The 21728-nt window shown below is 43.2% G+C and overlaps 1 protein-coding gene across 1 annotated transcript in view; it reads left to right on the top strand.

The window, feature by feature from the left end:
- Positions 1-16733, top strand: part of PSTPIP2 (proline-serine-threonine phosphatase interacting protein 2) — a 66306-nt gene extending 49573 nt beyond the window's left edge. Inside the window, exons 10-15 of the mRNA XM_053407599.1 lie at positions 1321-1419; positions 9249-9345; positions 10616-10694; positions 13975-14009; positions 15904-15966; positions 16689-16733. Of these exons, the coding sequence (XP_053263574.1) occupies positions 1321-1419; positions 9249-9345; positions 10616-10694; positions 13975-14009; positions 15904-15956 (363 nt within the window). The 3' untranslated portion in view covers positions 15957-15966; positions 16689-16733. The remainder of the gene's footprint in view (positions 1-1320; positions 1420-9248; positions 9346-10615; positions 10695-13974; positions 14010-15903; positions 15967-16688) is intronic.
- Positions 16734-21728: the final 4995 nt, after the last annotated feature.

Here is a 21728-nt window from a genome sequence, read left to right as displayed (position 1 = left end):
GTACAATGAAATTAACCAAGCCTCCCTCCCACCCCACACAAACACTCAATCTCATTGCACTCTGTGTGCTTGTCGCACAACACACCGACCACAAAATTCAGTTGCACTATATTATTTTCCGTTCAGCAGCCTAACAGCCCATGGATAGAAACTGTTTCTTAGCCTGTTGGTACGACTGATTATACTTCTATATCTCCTGCCCGAGGGTGGAAGATTAAAGAGGTGCTGGCCAGGGTGTGAATCGTCCCTGAGAATTTTTCTCGCTTTCCTAAGGCATCGATCCCTTGCGATGTCATCTAGCGGACTCAGGGGACAGCCCATGATATCATGTGCTGTATTCACCACCCTCTGTAGAGACTTTCTGTCCGTGGCTGTCAAGCCAATGTACCACACTGTAATACAATATGAAAGGACACTTTCTATTGTGGACCGCTAGAAGGAGGTCATAAATTGTTGTTTAACATTGCTCTTTCGCAAGACCCTGATTGCAACGTAACAAAAGTAGTAAATAGATCATCAGAAAATGCACAGCCAAACTGAATAATTTCTACATAAATTGTTAAGATATAAAATAAAGATTTTTAAAAATGACATCAAAAACACAAAACAACACCCCAGTCCAAGAGTCTTAGCTTTTGTAGCTGGAGTCAGTCCAGGCCCTTGCGGGACAGAAATGTAAGGAAGAACGTTATATCTGTAATGATATGGTAACAGATAATCCTAACAATGGCTGTGTGTGGGTGTTGAGGAACATTCCTAAAAACAATGACAGGTGGATTGTGTTGCATTTTTCAAAGAGTTTTAGTTATTTTGACAAATAATAAACAAACAGGTGGTGTGGGTGGAGCCTGTGCAGAATCTGGAATTGATACTTCATTGCCTCCTTATGGCTATCTCTGAGAACACAATTTTATTGGTTGCGTCAGTTAAATGCTGTCTTGCAATTCCTCCCCCCTTGTACTAGTGAGTAACGTGTTGCACAGCACCTTTTGCACGGGGACCTTGATGCCCCAGGGGAGACGAACATCACAAGCTGCACCTTCCCAGACGTTTGCACAATTTTGGGATTGCTTTTGAAAAGTTAGATTGACAACTTGCTGCCATTTCTCAAGTCCGATGCTGATTGCTTCATTTGCTGATGTTTTTTAAAGGTGGGGTTTCTTTGGTGGGGGTTTAGTTTCCTAATTATTATCTGTGCTTAAGGTTATAATTACTCCCAACGAAGGGGGAAAGACCAAAGCAAGCTTCTTTCCAAAAGAATTAGATACTGATATTTTGCCTCTACATTCAGCCTTGTCCTCCGCCTCTCTCCCCCTGCAGTTCTTTGAGAGCCAAGAGACCGAAAGGATAAACTATTTCCGGAATGCTCTGTGGCTCCACGTCAACCAGCTCTCTCAGGAATGTGTCAAGAACGACGAGGTAAGTAGAGGACCGCATTGTCTGCATTCTCCAGGACAGGGGCTGGAGACCAAGAACTGCTCCCATCAGCCCCGGCCAGCATGAACAATGGTCAGGGTCGATGGGGCCTGGAGTCCTTCAGTATCTGAGGGACCACTTAACTCTGGAGATCACAAACGTACATCTCCTGCTTCCTGTTGGCTGTGACCCTCACTGTTCAGTGCCAATAAGTTTGGCTTTTTCAAATGTAATTAATTTTTATTCAAATTTACAATAACCAATCCAGTTACAATTTAACATCCAATTTAACTTATACATCTTATAGACTTCCGTCAGCCTATCTGACAATTTCCATATTTTTCACAACTTTTCACATTCCTTAAATTTGTGTTGCACTTTAACAATCCTTATTTTATCTTTTCATTTAAACAACATTCCTTACTATTCTCTTCACAAAGCTTCCTGAAATCCAACAAGCGTTATTTCCTGATCACACACAGTTTTGATATACTCTGTAAATTTGTTCCAGTCCTCGGTGAACCTCTGATCGCGTTGGTCTCGAATTTTACATGTTAATTTGTCCATTTCTGCGTATTCCATCAATTTCATTCTCCATTCCTCCCTCGTTGGCATTTCTTCCTGTTTCCATTTTTGGGCCATCAAAATTCTAGCAGCTGTAACTGCATATCTAAATAGCTTCACATCTTTCTTTTCAACATCATTACCTAGTATACCTAATAACAGTGCTTCTGGTTTCTTTACAAACGTGTATCTCATCATTTTTTTCATCTCGTTATAAATCATTTCCCAGAAGCTTTTCACTTTCTTACATTCCCACCACATGTGATAAAATGTTCCTTCTTTCTCTTGACATTTCCAACATTTATTACTAACTTTAAACATCTTTCCTAGTTTCACTGGGGTTATATACCATCTATATAACATTTTCATCACATTTTCTTTTATCGTAGTACATGCGGTGAATTTCATTCCCTCTTTCCATAACCTTATCCAATCCTCAAATTGTATATTATAGCCAAAATCTTTAGCCCATTGAATCATTACCGTTTTAACTTCCTCATCTTTTGTATGCCATTCGAGTAATAGTTTATACATTTTTGACAATACTTTTACATCACTATTCAAAATTTCTTGCTGAAACTTTGATTTTTTTCCTGAGTAGCCTTTCTCCCGCATCTCTTTTTTAAACATTGCATTCAATTGAAAATAATGCAGCCAATCATACACCTTTTCTTTAACCTCTTCATATGGTTTCAGATTCCATTTATCACCTTCTTTAATTATTAAATTTTCATATGTAATCCAGTCTCCTGTCATATTGACTTTTTTCGTACTCATTATCTCCAGTGGGGATAACCACATTGGTGTTTTCGGCTCTAGTAGGTTTTTATACCTATTCCATACTTCAATTAACGTACCTCTAAAAATATGACTTTCAAAACCTCTGTGCACTCTGTTTTTATCACACCATAGATAAGCGTGCCACCCAAATCTGTTGTCATGTCCCTCTAAATCCAACAATTCCGTATTCTCCAATTTTATCCATTCTTTCAACCAGCAAAGACACGAAGCCTCATAATATAACTTCAAGTCTGGCAGGGCAAAGCCTCCTCTTTCTTTTGCATCTGTTAATATCTTAAATTTAATTCTCGGCTTTTTGCCCTGCCAGATATATTTTGACATTGTTCTTTGCCATTCTTTAAATATAGTCACTCCTTTAATTATTGGTATCGTCTGAAACAAAAACAACATTTTCGGTAGCACGCTCATTTTTATTGTTGCAATTCTTCCCCAAAACGATAATCTCATTCTTGCCCATACATCTAAGTCACGTTTAATCTTATTCCAAACTGGTACATAATTATTTTGAAACAAGTCAATATTTCTAGGAGTTAACGTGATTCCTAAGTACTTTACTTTTTTTACCACATTCATTTCTGTTTGCTGCTGTATTTCTTCTATAACTTCTTGATCCAGATTTTTAACCATTATTTTAGTTTTTTTCCTATTTAATTTAAAACCTGACACCTGACCAAAATATTCAATTTCTTCTATCACTTCTTTAACACTCTGTATAGGATCCTCAATAGTTATAACCAAGTCATCGGCAAAGGCTTTAACCTTATATTGATTGCCGCCCACAGTTACTCCTTTTATATTTTCATTGTTTCTTATAGTTCTTAGGAAGACCTCCAGGACCGAGATGAATAACAGCGGGGATAACGGACACCCTTGTCTTGTACCTTTCATTATGGCAATATCTTCTGTTATAACGTTGTTCACAATTAATTTTGCTCTCTGTTCTGAATATATTGCCTTTATACCACTTAAGAAAGATTGACCCACATCCATATATTCTAAATTCTTTAGCATAAATTCCCAATAAATGTTATCAAAGGCCTTCTCAGCGTCCACAAAAATCAACATCGCTTGTTTATCCTTCCCGCTTGACAAATATTCAATTATGTTAATTACATTTCTTATATTATCTTTCATTTGTCTCCCGGGAAGGAAACCCGCTTGATCCTTATGTATCATTTCATTCAGAACCTTTTTCATCCTATTTGCCAAAATATTTGCAAACATTTTATAATCATTATTCAATAACGAAATTGGCCTGTAGTTTTTAACCTGCGTTAAATCCGAGTCTTGTTTGGGAATTAACGTTATGTATGCTTCCTTCCAAGTTTCAGGTAGTTCTCCTTTTTCCAATATCTTATTCATTACATCTTTCAGTGGTACAAGTAAAGTATGTTTCATTTCTTTGTAGTATCTTGCACTGAATCCATCCGGCCCTGGCGCCTTCCCCTTTTTTAAGTCCTTTATTGCTCTTGAAACCTCTTCCAGTTCTATTGGTTCATTCAATTTAATTTTATTACTGTCTGATACTTTTTGCACCTTTTTCTTCTTTAAATATTCTTCTATTGCTTTAATGTTAAGTTTCTCTTTTCGTTTATATAAGTCTTTATAAAAGTCCACAAAGCCTTTCCTTATTCCCTTCGGGTTCTCTATCTCTTGATCTTCTATTTTGATTTTCTTAATTATGCTTTGTTCCTTCCTCTTTTTAATTTGCCACGCAAGCCATTTTCCAGATTTGTTTGCATATTCAAAATTCTTTTGCTTCATTCTTCTTATATTCCATTCCACTTCTTTATTAATTATCATTGCAAATTGTATCTGTAGCATTTTTATACTCTGTTTTACTTTCTCATCACCTGGCCTTGTCGTTAGTTTCTTTTCGTTTTCCATTATTTGTTTTAAAATTTCCTTCTTCCCTTTTTCTCTCATTCTATTTTTAATTGAATTTTGTTGAAGAATCCTCTCATTACGGCTTTGCTGGCGTCCCAGACCACACTCGTTTTCGTTCCTTTATTAGAATTGTTTACAAAATAGTCCGTCAAACATTTCTTCGCCATATCCACAGTTTTTTGGTCATCTAGAAGGTTTTCGTTTAGCCTCCACCTGAAGGACTTTTCTTCACTCCCTTTTAGAATGGCTTTCACCGCATTATGGTCTGATAATACTTTGGGTTGAATCTCAATCTTTAATATTCTTGTAGTTAACTCACCAGAAACCCAGATCTGATCAATTCGAGACATTGCTTGATTAACTTCTGAATAGAAAGTAAATTGTTTTTCTAATGGGTGTCTCAATCTCCAAATATCCACCAAATTGCAGTTTTCCGCCATATCAAAAAAGGTTTTTGGTAGTTTCCCCTCTTTCGATTTACCTTTGGCCCGAAGCCTGTCCATTTCCATTGAGACCACCCCGTTGAGATCTCCCATTATTATTATTTTCTGATCCAAATATTCAAATAGTTTTTCCTCCAATCCTTTAAAAAAATCTGCTTTGCATCCATTTGGTGCATAAACTCCAATAATTATTAATTTTTCGCCTAGCCAGTTGACTTGTACTGCTATGATCCTCCCTTCCTCGTCTTTGAATAGTTGCTGTGCCTCTAGTTTGCTTTTTATATACAAAACCACCCCTCTCTTCTTGCTTTTATCCGATGAAACAAATTCATTTCCCAATTTTTTATTAACCAAAATTTTCCTATGCGCTTTTTTAACATGGGTCTCTTGTAAACAAATAATGTCCAAATTCTTCTGTTTTAGATGTTGTATCACTTTATTCCTTTTTTTTCTTTCATTCAAGCCATTTGTATTCCATGTCCATAATTTTAATGCCATGATGTCTATCAATTAAATAAATTCTTTTTCCTCTTTTTACTTCTCTTCCTCTTCCTTATCTTCTTCGCTTTCCTCTTCTTCGTCCTTTCCTCCTCCTCTTCCTTTTCTTTTCTCCTTACTGTCTCGCTCCTCTTCCTCCTTCAGCTCCACCGAATCTCCTTCGCCACCTCTAGCTCCCAGCACTTCTGCCTCTTCTCCAACTCTGGTCAACTCTCTGTATCTTCTGAAAAATTTTTCCACATCTTCTGGTTTAGTCAGTCTGTGCCTCTTCCCTTTGTATGCAAATGTCACTCCTTCTGGAAATTCCCACTTAAATTCTATTCCATTTTTCTTCAATGTTTGTACTAATTGTCTGTATCGGTCCCTTTTTTTCAGTAGTCTCACCGGCACGTCTTTAAAAATAATTATATAATTTCCGTCGATGTTTAGACGCTTCTCTCTGTTTCTTTGCAAAATCAAATCTCTCATTTCTTTGTCCCTAAAAATGATCAAACAGTCACCGGGGAATTTTTTAGCTTTGGTCGTTCTTATTTTAATCCTAAATGCGTTTTGTATCGTTTTCTGCACATCTTCAATTTTCATATCCAACCATTGGGCAATTTCTGCCGTCAATTTTTCTTTAATCTTTTCTCCCTGGGTTTCTGGCACCGATCTTAATCTCAAGTTAGACTCCCGTTGCCGAAGTTCATTCATCGCCACCGCGTCCCAGAGCTCTTCCTGCGTCCTATTCACTTCAGACATTTCTACTCTTATTTTTTCCTCTTCCTTTCGCACCTCTCTCATTTCTAGTTTTGTCCTTTTCATTCCTTCTTCCAGGTTTTGTGTTCTTTTAACAATCTCAGTGTTTTTCTTTGCAATTTCCTTCATTTGGTCTTTCAGTTCATTCACTGTTAAATCAATTTTATTGTCCATTTGTTCTAATTTAGTTTCCATATTGCCCAATTTACTCTCAAGATTTTTCTCGCTACTTTTTATGTCTGTTTTAAGTTCTGAAAACATCTTTACAATATCTGCCTTCCATTCCGATTCTTGTCTTGAACCCTTTCTCTCTCCTGGTGTTGCTCCTTCTGTCTTTTTCTGAGTATGCGACATTTTACCTTCCCCTTCCCTTTTTGTCTTTTACACAAATAAATAATAATACAGAAAGCAAAACCAATAATTTTGTTTTACCCAACCTTATTAGATATCAGCAAACTGTTTTTGTTCAATATACAACCAAAATAAAATCCTTAAACTCAATATCAGTTAAACAGTTTCCATATCTTATACATCTATATCATAAACCAAATCCAAATATATTTAGTTCTGGTAGGGGAAAGAGTTAGTCACTTTGTTAATGTATAAGCGACAGTCAAATAAATCAGAAGACCCTTCTATAACTTCTTGCCACTTGCTTGGCTAAATCCCAGGAGTTGGTTGCGTAGTTTAGAACAATAACAATTATCTCTTCTTTTCTTCTATCTTTCCCAAGAGTCTCTTACAAAAATCTTTAATCCCAATAACCCAGGTTCCAAACAAGATGAGTGACGTAATTCACAAAAAAAAACCCCAAGAAAAAAAAACCCAGAGAGCAAACAAACTGATATTCCTTATATAGGGAGAAAACAGACGAAGAAGAGCAAATCCACAAAAATCCGTTGTAGAGGAGTAGAAGAAGTTATTTCCTTTGGTAACTAAATAGCCACCAGGGTGTTCTCTCTTGGCAACAAAATGGCGTTTTATATCCCTTGCTTGTAGCTTCAAAGAGACGGGGGGGGGGAGCTCAATAGTAACAAAAATAATGGCTTTACTGTCACACAGGCTCTTTAAATATCCCAACAGAGAATTTCAAAAAAAAGGGGTAGGTGTCCATCATCATCATTCTCTCCTATTACTTGAATTGCATATATTTAAATAGTTTCAAATCGATGCCTCAGAGTCCGCAACTTTTACTACGCAGTTTTTTTTAAAAGTGAAAGTAATCTCGCTGTCTCCTTTTCTCCTTCCCCCCGCTCACAGAGAGTTCTCCGAAAGTCTGTTTTTAAATGCTTCTCCACAATTCCTTTCTCCTTTCACTTATTACACAATCAGTATTTTAGGAGACTTTCCTCCTACAGTCTCTCCGTTATATCTTTAAAGAAAACTTTACCGCTTGTCAAAACTTACAGTCTTTCCGCTCCGCGAATTCTTCTGTGCCCAGATCCAATTCCCGGCAAGGCTGACCTCCTTTTTAGCACCCTGCCTCCACGAATTAGTCCATATTTGTCCAAATCAATCATAGAATTCGCCCTTATAAAATCCAAATTCGTTTTCTTTTTGTTTGAGAACGGATCGCTTTGTGCGCAAGCTCGGGGCTTCGCTATGGAGAGATAGAAATGGCTTCCCGCTGCCGACGTCTCAACCCCGCCACACTCGTCGCCCCCAAAAAGGGGCTACTTGGTGGCCGGGGGAGAATTTAAACGGCAGAGCTGGGACCCCTGCCTCTTGGATTCCCTTCCAAGAGTATTTGGGGGGCTGCGGCGCCCTTGCAAACCCCCCTTTTTTCTCCCGATAGCTGGATACTCTTGCGAGCAAAAGATCCCGCTTGCTTCCACTTCGCGATCCGCCGGAAGTCATCAATAAGTTTGGCTTTTTAATGGATGGAGACAGAGGCGTTGGTGGGAAGTAGAACCCTATGGACAGGCAGGGACTGAGAGAACCAGAATTTGCCCCCGATGATTTTGTTCCCTCTCAGAAAGATAATTTGATCTCTTGTGACATAACAGAAGAGAAGCCACTTTCAAAGATGAGGTGGTTTGCCCTCTTTCTTCCCGAGCCCTTGTCAGAATATATCTTTGGAGCCACTGGGATAATTATTTTTATTATTATAATTATTATTATTTATTACTTATACCCTGCCCATCTGGCCAGCCTCCCCAGCCATTCTGGGCGGCTTCCAACAGGATATTAAAAAAACGATAAAACAACAAACATTAAAAACTTCCTTAGCAGGGCTGCCTTCAAATGTCTTCTAAAAGTCAGATAGTTGTTTATTTCCTTCACATCTGATGGGAGGGCGTTCCACAGGGCAGGCGCCACTACTGAGAAGGCCCTCTGCCTGGTTCCCTGTAACCTCACTTCTTGCAGTGAGGGAACCGCCAGAAGGCCCTTGGAGCTGGACCTCAGTGTCCGGGCTGAACGATGGGGGTGGAGACGCACCTTTAGGTATACTGGACCGAGGCTGTTTAGGGCTTTAAAGGTCAGCACCAACACTTTGAATTGGGCTCAGAAACGTACTGCGAGCTAATGCAGATCTCTCAGGACCGGTGTTATGTGGTCCCAGCGGCCACTCCCAGTCACCAGTCTAGCTGCCACATTCTGGATTAATTGCAGTTTCCGGGTCACCTTCAAAGGTAGCCCCACGTAGAGCGCATTGCTGTAATCCAAGTGGGAGATAACCAGAGCATGCACCACTCTGGCAAGACAGTCCGCGGGCAGGTAGGGTCTCAGCCTGCATACCAGATGGAGCTGATAAACAGCTGCCCTGGACACAGAATCGACCTGCGCCTTCATGGACAGCTATGAATCCAAAATGACTCCCAGGCTGCGCACCTGGTCCTTCAGGAGCACAGTTGCCCCATTCAGGACCAGGGATGATCCCTTCTGTTTTGCACCTTGCAGAACTACGAGGAGATACGCAAGAGCCTTGAGCAGTGCAGCATCGAGAAGGACATCGAGTTTTTTGTGAATGCCCGAAAAACAGGCACCGTCCCACCAAGTAAGTGGACCCATCTCAGATTCTGGAAGCGCACAGAACATCACAGCAGTGGGTGAACCATGTCCCTTTTCGGTATCCGTTTTTTCTGTAAAGAGAGAGAGGGGGAATGTCACTATGTGTGGGTCAAAAAGTTGCATGCTGGGGTACGACTCTTTCTTGACTGGGAAGTCAAAGAGGAGGAGGTCACAGCGGCTGTGGTAAAGTGGTCACAATACTTCGGGTACACAATAACCATGAAGCAGTGGGGAAACCTGTGGAAAATAAACTGGAAATTTACAGTTTGTTATGCTTTGAAAGAGAATTTACTTAAAATGTGGTATCTAACTCCCTGGAAACATTCAAAAGCATCTCAGGTAATTGTTGGAGGTGTAAAGAAAAGCCAGGTGCTTTATTCCACATGTGGTGGCAGTGTAAAGAAATTAAGGTCTTTTGGGAGGACATCCGTATAGAATTTGAAAAAATGCTTAAAATATCCTTTAAGAGAAAACCAGAAACTTTCCTTTTGGGAATCACAGATTCGGATATTCCCCAAAAGGTAAGAGAGATCTTTTTATATGCCATGGTCGCAGCAAGAGTTCTCATTGCGGCAGACTGGAAGAGTGACAAAGTTCTGTCAAGATTAGAATGGATTCAAAAATTGGCGGAATGTGCGGAACTAGATAGTATGTCAGAAAAAAACCAAAAACCAAACCAAAGCAGGCATTTATTTCAAAATGGAAAGTCTTTAAAATCTATTTGAAAAATAATAATTGTAGTTTAAGGTCATTTGCACCATTCGAATAATTTCAGTAGTAGTTTCGAGAATGATGTAAAGTCTAAGAATGGATTAAAGATTATTAAATTATATAAAAAAACTTGTTATGTAACGGCAGTGAACAAATAATGAGAATTTGAAGAAAGGAATAGACAGAAAGTCTGGCCGATAGAAAAAGACCATTTTTATTTTAAGACTACTACTTTATGTATCAATTTTTTTCTTTGTTGTTTTGTGGTGATGGATATTTGCTTTCTTTTTCTGTATGGTGTGTTAAATTGAATGATAACAATAAAAATATGTTTTTTTCAAAAAAAGTTGCACTCAGGGTGGGGGAAGGGTTCTGTCTGGGTCTTCATCTCAATATGTTCTACTCCCTAGCTGTAACAATTGTAGTGGCTTTCCTGTCCAAAATTTGGCCAAGAAGCAAGTGGCTTTTGCCGGTGGTTCTGCAGCCTGTTTTACAAAACGATGACCGCTTTGCAATCTGCCTGCTCTCCCTTCCTCTCTCTGCAGATCCAGTGGTCTACGAAAACTATTACAACACTCAGAAGAATGCAGCGCCAGGGAGAAATCAAGCCCCCGCCCCCGGGAGGTAAGGATAAAGGAGGGAATCGCAAGTTAACTAATTGATTAAGTTGCATCAGGGGATGCCAATGTGGCGGCCGTCATCGCAGTCATTTTGGTGGTGTGCTGCCTTTGCGCAAATGGAGCAACTTGCAGCCGAGAAAACGGGAACACATCTCAAAACCAACTGTCCTAAGAACAGTTTCATAACAGTGCATAAAACAGCAGCTTAATAGCTAATGTAGGGTAAAGGTAAAGGGACCCCTGACCATTAGGTCCAGTCATGACCGACTCTGGGGTTGCGGCGCTCATCTTGCTTTATTGGCCGAAGGAGCCGGTGTACAGCTTCCGGGTCATGTGGCCAGCATGACTAAGCCGCTTCTGGCAAACCAGAGCAGCGCACGGAAATGCCGTTTACCTTCCCGCCAGAGCAGTACCTATTTATTTACTTGCACTTTGACGTGCTTTCGAACTGCTAGGTTGGCAGTACAGGGACGGAGCAACGGGAGCTCACCCCGTCACAGGGATTCGAACCGCCAACCTTCTGATTGGCAAGTCCTAGGCTCTGTGGTTTAACCCACAGTGCCACCCGCGTCCCAATAGCTAAAGTAGCAACATGCAAAAAAACCAAACAAACCTTCAACCTTTCAGTAGTATAAATATAAGATGGTATTAATGGCATTGCACCTCCTGGCATTAATAATAATAATAATAATAATAATAATAATAATAATAATAATTTATTATTTGTACCCTGCCCACCTGGCTGGGTTTCCCCAGCCACTCTGGGTGGCTTCCAACAAATATTTAAAATACATGAAAATGTCACACATTAAAAACTTCCCTAAACAGGGCTGCCGTCAGATGTCTTCTAAGTGTCAGGAAGTTGTTTATCTCTTTGGCATCTGGCGGGAGGGCGTTCCACAGGGTGGGCGCCACTACCAAGAAGGCCCTCTGCCTGGTTCCCTGTAGCTTTGCTTCCCGCAGTGAGGGAACCACCAGAAGGCCCTCGGAGCTGGATCTCAGTGTCTGGGCAGAACGATGGCGGCGGAGATGCTCCTTCACGTATACTGGAGCTTCACGGTTTCACTAGAGCAGACTGTCTGACTGGGTTAACACGCAGGTGTGATTATGGATCAATTTTATAGTTGAAGGCTTTTTGACATATGAGTGGAATAACACCACCACCACCAACCCTAAAAGCTGAATTCTATTAAATATTTTAATAAATCTCTAGGTTAGATTACTGCAACACATATGTAGGGCTGCCTCTGAAGATGGTTCGGAAACTTCAGCTGGTGCAGAATTCAGCGGCCAGGTTGCTTACCAGAGCAAGACAGTTTGAACATATTATACCGATCGTGGCTTGACTGCACTGGCTGCCAATTAGCTTCTGGGCCCAATTCAAAGTGCTGGTTTTGACCTATAAAAACTTAGACAGCTCAGGACCTCAATACCTCCAAGGACTGCCACTGAACCAACCCAGACCCTGCAATCATCATCCGAGGCCTTTTCTGCAGTGGCTCCTCATCTGTGGAACGCTCTCTCCAGGGAGACTCACTTGCTACCTTCACTGAATATATTTAGGCGCCAGCCCCCAGCAAGTAGGACTCAGCCACTTGATGGAACATATAATAATAATATAATAATAATTTATTATTTATACCCCGCCCATCTGGCTGAGTTTCCCCAGCCACTCTGGGCGGCTCCCAATCAGTGTTAAAAACAGTACAGCGTTACATATTAAAAACTTCCCTGAACAGGGCTGCCTTCAGATGTCTTCTGAATGTCAGGTAATTATTTATCTCTTTGACATCTGATGGGAGGGCGTTCCACAGGGCAGGCGCCACTACCGAGAAGGCCCTCTGTCTGGTTCCCTGTAGCCTCACTTCTCGCAATGAGGGAACCGCCAGAAGGCCCTCGGCGCTGGATCTCAGTGTCCGGGCTGAACGATGGGGGTGGAGACGCTCCTTCAGGTATACAGGACCGAGGCCGTTTAGGGCTTTAAAGGTCAGCACCAACACTTTGAATCGTGCTCGGAAACGTACTGGGAGCCAATGCAGGTCTCTCAGAACCGGTGTTATGTGGTCCCGGCGGCCACTCCCAGTCACCAGTCTAGCTGCTGCATTCTGGATTAATTGCAGTTTCCGGGTCACTTTCAAAGGTAGCCCCACGTAGAGCGCGTTGCAGTAGTCCAAGCGGGAGATAACTAGAGCATGCACCACTCTGGCGAGACAGTTCGCGGGCAGGTAGGATCTTAGCCTGCGTACCAGGTGGAGCTGGTAGACAGCTGCCCTGGACACAGAGCTAACCTGATGACGTCATCCAGGTTGTCAAGAAATAATCCTTGTCGCTGGCCCCTCTCCCTGCTCCGCTCTGCAGTATTTTCAAAGCGACTCAGCCGAAAACTGTCTAAAAGCCATAAAGAAGAAGAAAAGCCTCTGTCTGTAATGGGAGGTTTTTCCTTCAGCTCCTCATAAGCTTCCATGAAGCTTCCACGGAGGATAAGAGACTACTGTGGAACTTCTTGCATGTTAGGGACATTGGAGAAGAGAGTTTCTTGTCTTACACACTGACATGCTTAAGGGGCACCTTTCAATAGCATGGTCTTGGGTGCCTTTAAGATGCTCGGAACAGGTTTGGTTGTGACTTGACAGCTGCCCAGAAAAGTGGCCTTGGATTCATGAGCTGAAAAACACAGGAGAAGAACCATCCATCCTTCTCCTATTCTTCCTCCCTTCCTCCCATGTGTGTTGGTTCACGAGCAGAACAAACACCCCTGTTCAAGAATCTGCACTTCCAGTTGGACAAAAATGATTCCGGGCAACGCAAAGATTTGTTTACAGGTGGATCGCTTCGTCACATTCACAGAGTGCCCCGTGGAAGTTCATTTCCACTCATTTCTGGCTAAGAGGGGTGGTGTTGATCATTTCCATTGGGGTTAACAGAAACGAGGCCATCTCCTCCCTCTCCCATATCACCTGTTTGGCAAGATGGCAACCAAGAAACAGAGCACCTGCTGCTCCTGCAGCTCTGCTCGAGAAATTTACTCCAGAGTCCACGCCCATCAGAAGCCATTTGTCCTTCAGTTTAGGGGCCAGGCGAAAACTTCCCTCTTCTCCCAGGCTTTTGGCTAATTAAATAATCTATGGCCTTTTTAAACTGTGTATGCGTGTGTGTGTTATTGTTTGGTTTGTTACTGTGTTATGTATTTTTATACCACAAACCTCTCTGTGATCCTAAAATGAAGGGCTGTATAAAAATTCAACAAATGAAAAAATAAATGAAATTTTCTTCTCTCTTGGCAGGAGGCCAAAGCTACCTGTTCCTTCCAGCGGGCCATGTAAGCAACCATAAGTTTTCTTCTAAACCAGCTGCATTTTTTTGAGAATTTTGCTGCTGCTTTTTATGTTGGGGGGGGGGGAGCCAACACAGATCCCCACCATCTTGCTCTGCCCTGAAACTCTGGGAATTCCTGTAGTATGACGGTGCTGTAAATTCTCTGGTCACCTCCAGACTATCCGCATTTTCTGGGAGAGATTGACGTGCATACCAGAAAGTATAGGTTTGCTCGCACACTTTAATCTGTCACCCACGTGCAACAAACCCGCTTTTTTAAGGTTAAGAAATTGATGGGGAGATTCACTGAAAAAATGTGAGATGAGCTAATGTTTACTGGGAAGATGTGATGCAAGCAAGTCAGGATGAATTCAGGACGAATGCTGTTTTTTCGTATAACCTCCCTGCAAGAAAATCCCAACAAATGCTCAGTAATGACCGGACGGAGCCGAACCCAGTGATTCCCAAAGTTTTTGGAGCCACCACTTTCTTGCTTCCATAAACTCATCTCCGATTCCCTCTACCCAACCCTATAAAAAGCACTGCATAAAATAATGGTTTGCCCAGCACACTGAAATATACTCGGAGTCGAGGGTGGATTTCATGCTCTTTATTCAGCTCATAGTAGTGAGGAATGCCAGTTCCCCCGAAATGTATCCTTTATATACATTATTTACACAATGGGCCCCATGTGATTGGCTAATTCCGGGATTCACCTGTAGGCCAATCAGGTTGCGGATTCACTTCCACCTGGAGCTGGATTGGGTGGCTCCTGCGGACCAATCAGACTGCTGCATTCTGAATCCTATTGCTCTAAGACCATTCAGACTGCTGCATTCTGAATCCTATTGTTCTAGGACCAATCAGACTGCTGCATTTTGGATCTTATTCAACTCAGTACATAACACCACTAAGGAAGAGAACCACGCTGCAAAATTCAAAACAATTGCACATTCGTTCAAAATCCAATTGAAACAATTTAGTTTAACGGATTCAACAAGAGTGATGAATTTGATCCAGTGATACAAAGACTGATGTTCAGTTACAGCTCCCGCACCCGGTTACCCCCTTGTCTCTTAGCGTGTGCCCCCCCCCACATAATTGTCCTGTTTCGGGAACCGCTGGCCTAACCTCTGCGTACGCCGGGCTTGTCCAAAGTCCGTTTCGGGGGCCTAATATCTGGCCTGCTGGTTTATTTAATCCGGCCCCCGTGGCAGTATATGTCGTGGGGTAAAATCTTTAAAAAAGTTCAGCAACTTCAATCCTAAAAAAAGCTCAACAACAAAAAGCTCAAGCGACTTCATCAAATTTGGCCCTCTTTGAACAAAGTTACGCGACAAGGGTAACTGTGACTTTAAAGAAGAATGGGAACCCTTTACAAAGTATTTGAAGACGCAACAAAGCGAACTGGACTCCTTGGCTGGTTTTGAATAAGCATTCACAAACTTTTTATTGATAATTATTACTTAAATAGTTTGAGGATCTATACAACTGTGTAACACGCAGAAAACAGCATTTTTAGAGAAATCAAAGACTGGAACTGAGGGAAGTCGGGGGGTGGGTGGGTTCTGTGGGGGGAGGGAGGGGGAGGGAGGAAAAAAGGGGAAAAATAAGGATGATACATTTCTGGATAATATGTTTTGTTTTAATTTTGAATTAAAAAGTAATTAAAAAGAAAGAAAGAAAGAAAAAAGTTTGGGCACCCCGGCATAAGCAAAGCAAGACGCATGCTCAATAAACAGGTCCCTTTGCTAGAGGTCAGGAGATTCGCCTCTCAGGACCGCATTTGTGGGATGCCCTAGTTGAGTTGGGGATTCCTGTCAGTTGCGCCATCTTGTCGCGCACGTGCCCTTTCTATCTTTCACAATGCTAATTAATTGTTCATCTGCTTCTTACAGTAGACCCTGAGTACTCTACAGTGGATGGATACAGTTTAATACATCACCACTAGCCCAGAGAGTGTAAGTTTGCTGATTTCCAAAGGGACTTCTTGAGGGTGGGGTGTAGCAGTGCCGGGCCGGGTTTACGTCCCGTCATTCATGGCTTATTTTTTATTTTTTATTAAATTTCTTTACCACCCTTCACCCAAGGGTCACAGAGCGGTTTACAAAATAAAAACGCTTCCAATTATCTGTATTATACTTTTGGGGGGGTTTTCAACTGTCAGAATCGGGTCATCCGCAAATGCTTTGATTTTATATTCCTTTCTCCCTAATGAGATACCTTTTATTTTATTATCATTTCTTATGGCATTCATCAATAATTCCAGTACCATAATAAATAGTAGTGGTGACAAGGGGCAACCTTGTCTTGTCCCCCTCTTCATACAAAATTATTCTGTTATTTCGTTATTGAAAATAAGTTTGTTTTTTTGTTTCCTATATATTGCCTCTCTAGTTTTAATATAATCTTCCCTCAGTTTCATTGAGCCAAATGGGGAGGGCTGGTGGGCCAAATTTGTCCCTTCGGTCAGCGGTTCCCGACCCCTGTAAGAAACCCTCCAGCTTGGTCCCAAAATGAATTAGAAGTCAATTCATTCAGCACAGAATTGATTCCCAGCAACCTCCAGGACGTGGTCTCTGCCATTCTGCACTTGCTAAAGCTTGCAGGAGCCTGACCGGCTCAGAAATTTCTTTCAGTTTAGATGCACTCCGCTCACTTTCTATATCCTTCTTTTCTCCAGATCTTGAAGCCGTTCTGCCCAGCTGCCCCTTCTCGAAGTGAGAAAATAACAGTTTATTAAAAGCTGTGGCTTGCTCTCCACTCTCCCATCCCTGAAGACTTGTGTTTTCGGCTGGACTGTTTAAAAGCAAGGTCTCCAGAGGAGGTTATTTCATTCACAACAGAGGACGTGTGCCAGCGTCAGAAAAGACCTCTGGCTTTTCTCACAACAAATCCAAAAGACTTTTCATTTGAGGGAGTGGGGGATACCCTTAAGTGCTCAGCAGTTGATGTGGCGTCATGTCTCAACCGTTGGGTTTGGGTGTGCGACTCCTGAATTCAGATCCTCATCTAATAGTGAAAATACATAAGTGGATGACCTTGGGCACATTGCTGGCTATCTCCTGACCTACCTCACAGGGTTGTTGTGAAGGTAAAATGAGATAATCCCATTACGTTGTCCTGAACTCTTTTCAGGAACAGTGAGATGCTAATATGATGGCTAGCTTTGCTAGGATTGAAAAAGGCAGGGTGGAATGGAAGAGCGGGAGATAGCGTTGATTTTTCTTTTTCTTTTTAAAGCATCAATCTGAGTCTAGTGAGGTCCAGAACTGAAGGACTCTAAACGATTCAATCATTTAAATGATTCCATCTTTCGATGGCTGTAAGTCAAAATCAGATAAGGGCACTAACGTCTGGGGTTCTTCATATTCTCCACTGCTGTGTGTACTCTGGTGGTGCAGAACGCAGCTTTCCGAGAATAATAATAATATAATAATAATAATAAAATTTATTTATACCCCGCCCTCCCTGGCCAGAGCCAGGCTCAGGTCAGCTAACACCAATAAAATCACAGTAAAAACACAATAGGGGGAAAAGAGAGGGGAAAAACAAAACCAATTTAAAATACAGGTTAAAATGCAATTTAAAATGCAGTCTTGTTTTAAAATAGCCAATAAATCAAGACCATAAGGGGAGGGAAACATAAGGGTCAGACTGAGTCAAACCAAAGGCCAGGTGGAACAGCTCCGTCTTGCAGGCCCTACAGAAAGATGTCAAGTCCCGCAGGGCCCTAGTCTTTTGTGACAGAGCGTTCCACCCTGTCGGGGCCAGTGCTGAAAAGGCCCTGGCCCTAGTTGAAACCAATCTAACCTCCTTGCGACCTGGGACCTCCAAAGTGTTGTTATTTGTGGACCTTAAGTTCCTCCGCGGGGCATACTAGGAGAGGCGATCCTTTCATTTTAAATAAGGGTGGCTAGTCCTCAGGGTTTTGAGAGGTGGAAAACGTGTGACTGCGGCTTGTTGAATGAAGAGGCCTGCAATCCAGAGAAAACTCCAGAGTGAGGCTTCCGTCCTCTCTCCCCATGGCTTACAATCCCTTCTCCCATGCCCAATTTCGTTCTCTAGCCCTGGCAAGGCCCTGCGTTTAACGCATTGCCTTGTGAGAGAAACAGAGGAAATGTTGTGGGAATGAGGCAGCTACTGGTTATCTGGCACAGTTGTGGGGCTTCCTTCACACATCACCCCTCCAGGTGCCCTTGTGACAGTATAGGGGCAAGGCCACTTTAGATACTTCTGTTGCCTGCATAAGTTTGGGGGCTGATGTTCCACTTTGTGTCCTACTGGAATCCTGCAACTTTAATACCAGAAAGATTCCGCTTTAATTTTTTTTTTGTCTGGCTTGTGTTGCAAGAGCTCCTCTCCTGGCAGCAATAGTGTGACCACGTTGGGGTGGGGGAAGGAAGGAAGCATTGCAGCCCAATCAAGGAAGCAGAATGATGTGCAGAATGATCTATAAAGGTTAATGTAAAGGGACCCCTGACCATTAGGTCCATTCACGGACGACTCTTGGGTTGCGGCGCTCATCTCGCTTTATTGGCCGAGGGAGCCGGCGTACAGCTTCCGGGTCATGTGGCCAGCATGACTAAGCTACTTCTGGCGAAACAGAGCACCGCATGGAAACGCCGTTTACCTTCCCGCTGGAGCGGTACCTATTTATCTACTTGCACTTTGACGTGCTTTCGAACTGCTAGGTTGGCAGGAGCAGGGACCGAGCAACGGGAGCTCACCCCGTCGAGGGGATTCGAACCGCCAAACTTCTGATCGGCAAGTCCTAGGCTCTGTGGTTTAACCCACAGCGCCACCCGCGTCCCTAGAATGATCTATACAGTCTAGCATAAACCCACTGCAAATGCACCATTTTACTGCTTCAATGACATGCTGCAGAACAGACCCACGAAACGACGACAAAAACCTCCACTCTGGAGGGGCACTTGCTGGTATCTTGCCTGTGACTCAAAGCATTCCAGATTCTTCATGGGGGAGAGGAAGAACAGATACATCCAACCAAACCAAACCTGTTTGTGCAAGCAGGCAAACCTTTATTTCAGTTGCAGAACTTGGTTATTCTGACTGCAGTTCCCCATCCACCTCTCTCTTTAGCATTGGCAGCCGTTTTCTCAAAAACTACGAAGTGTTAACACTTCCCTTGGCGTTGTGGAATGAGGAAGCAATGGTTATGTGTGCTGTCTGGGCAGTTTGCATTAGCTCTCTGCCTGACCTCTGTGGTCAATTTCTACAACTGGATTTCAGCAGGTCTGGGAAAAGGGCTTTCCCTAGGATGTTTCTCAACTTAGGTCCAAACTGAAGGTCTTGGATACAGTGTTATCTCAGGTTAAGTACTTAATTTGTTCCGGAGGTCCGTTCTTAACCTGAAACTGTTCTTAACCTGAAGCACCACTTTAGCTAATGGGGCCTCCCGCTGCCGCTGCGCTGCCGGAGCACAATTTCTGTTCTCATCCTGAAGCCAAGTTCTTAACCTGAGGTACTATTTCTGGGGTAGCAGAGTCTGTAACCTGAAGCGTCTGTAACCTGAAGCGTATGTAATCCGAGGTACCACTGTATATGCCTAAATCTCTCTGCGTTGTGGGATATCTTGTGGTCCCAAACACGGGGCAGGCAGAGAATGCCTTCTCAGGAATGAAAGTCACTCCCTAAGACAGTTAGATGGTGCCTTGTTGGCCTCCTTCCAGCAACTCCTGCAGCCAAGCTGGTGCCAAACGTATTGCTCTGCTCAGGGAGGCCGAGAGGAGGGTCTTGTCATCTGGGGAGGTCAAGGAACCCCATAAGCACTGCCCAGGCTTGTGCCTCAGAGAGATCACTTTAGTGGTGCAAGCACAGCAAACTGAGCATAAGATGGAAGGGCTTAAAACATTAACACTTTAGCACCCCTAACTTAGGGTTACCAGATGTCCCGGGATTTGCAAATCTGTCCCCGGAAAAATTCCGTCCCCGGAATGTCCCCAGATTTGCAAATCTGTCCCTGGGAAACGTGGCCACGGCAGCCTCAGCAGCCCGGAGCCAGCCTGTTAGCGCAGTCGGCTCTGGCTGGCTTCAGGAGCTGTTCGCTGCCGTGGAGCCCGCCATTTTTCCGGCGCCACAGCAGCAAGCAGCTCCTGAAGCCAGCCAGAGCCAACAGAGCTAACAGGCTGGCCCCTCCTGGGCAATGGCCGCCCGCCCGTGACTCCTGAGCCTCCCCTGATCTGCCAAAACAAAGGGGGAAGTAGACCGGGGAAGGCTCGGGAGTTATGGGTGGGTGGCGTGACGTTGCCCAGTTTTTAAAAAGCTCTGCCCATTTATGTTTCACAGGGTGCGAAAGAAGGGCTTTGCACCTTTATACAATATGCATGTGTGCTTGAGCCCAGGGTCTTTTGCCTCACCATCCCCCCTACTGACTCCCTGTTGCTACTCAGCTTAAAAAAGTGTCCCCGGATTGCATCTTAAAAAGTAGAGACATCACCTTGCCAACAAAGGTCCGTATAGTCAAAGTTATGGTTTTCTTAGTAGTGATGTATGGAAGTGAGAGCTGGACCATAAAGAAGGCTGATCGCCGAAGAATTGATGCTTTTGAATTATGGTGCTGGAGGAGACTCTTGAGAGTCCCATGGACTGCAAGAAGATCAAACCTATCCATTCTGAAGGAAATCAGCCCTGAGTGCTCACTGGAAGGACAGATCCTGAAGCTGAGGCTCCAATACTTTGGCCACCTCATGAGAAGAGAAGACTCCCTGGAAAAGACCTTGATGTTGGGAAAGATGGAGGGCACAAGGAGAAGGGGATGACAGAGGACGAGATGGTTGGATAGTGTTCTCGAAGCTACCAGCATGTGTCTGACCAAATTGCAGGGAGGCAGTGGAAGACAGGACTGCTTGGCGTGCTCTGGTCCAGGGGGTCATGAAGAGTCGGACACGACTAAACGACTAAACAACAACAAACCATACCCTAACTTCCCTGTTGGGTTTCTAGAGAGACCACCAAATCCACAGCTTTGGATTTGGGACAGCAAGCAAAATCAGAATCACTTTCTGTTTGCGGTTCCCAGTTACAGCACCAGTTACCAGCCCTGTTGTTCTCTTGCCACTGACGTCACCTCCAGCCTGGGGAGAGGAGAGATCTGCCCGCTTCATCTTAGGGGGCTGCCATACACTCAGTCAGACCATTGGTCCAGCTAGCTCAGTTTTGGACAGGAGATGCTCTCAAACCTCCTTGGGGATCTTGGGGTGTTGAACTATTGCAGGCTTCCTCAACCTCGGCCCTCCAGATGTTTTTGGCATACAACTCCCATGATCCCTAGCTAGCAGGACCAGTGGTCAGGGATGATGGGAACTGTAGTCTCAAAACATCTGGAGGGCTGAGGTTGAGGAAGCCTGAACTATTGGAACCTGCTGTATGCAAAACCTCCCCTTCTAGAAGCTCTCTGGCTATTTGGTTTCTATGAAACAGTATGGCCCAAGCTTAACAACAGAGTAGACACTCAATAAACTTGGCTGGGTCTTCAAGTCAATAGAGAGACTGGTCTGACCACTTTTGCAGTTCCTTTTTCTGTTTACAGAAATCCAGCTTAGAAGAGACCCCAAATTCCATTTACTCCAACCCCAAATTTATTTCAGAAAGTACAGTGGTACCTCAGGTTAAGTACTTAATTTGTTCTGGAGGTCTGTACTTAACCTGAAACTGTTCTTAACTGGAAGCACCACTTTAGCTAATGGGACCTCCTGCTGCC

Source organism: Podarcis raffonei, chromosome 11 (genome assembly GCF_027172205.1).
Source record: "Podarcis raffonei isolate rPodRaf1 chromosome 11, rPodRaf1.pri, whole genome shotgun sequence".
NCBI classification, from domain to species: Eukaryota; Metazoa; Chordata; class Lepidosauria; order Squamata; family Lacertidae; genus Podarcis; species Podarcis raffonei.
Note: the sequence above shows the minus strand (reverse complement) of the source record. Positions and strands in the feature narration are given on the sequence as shown.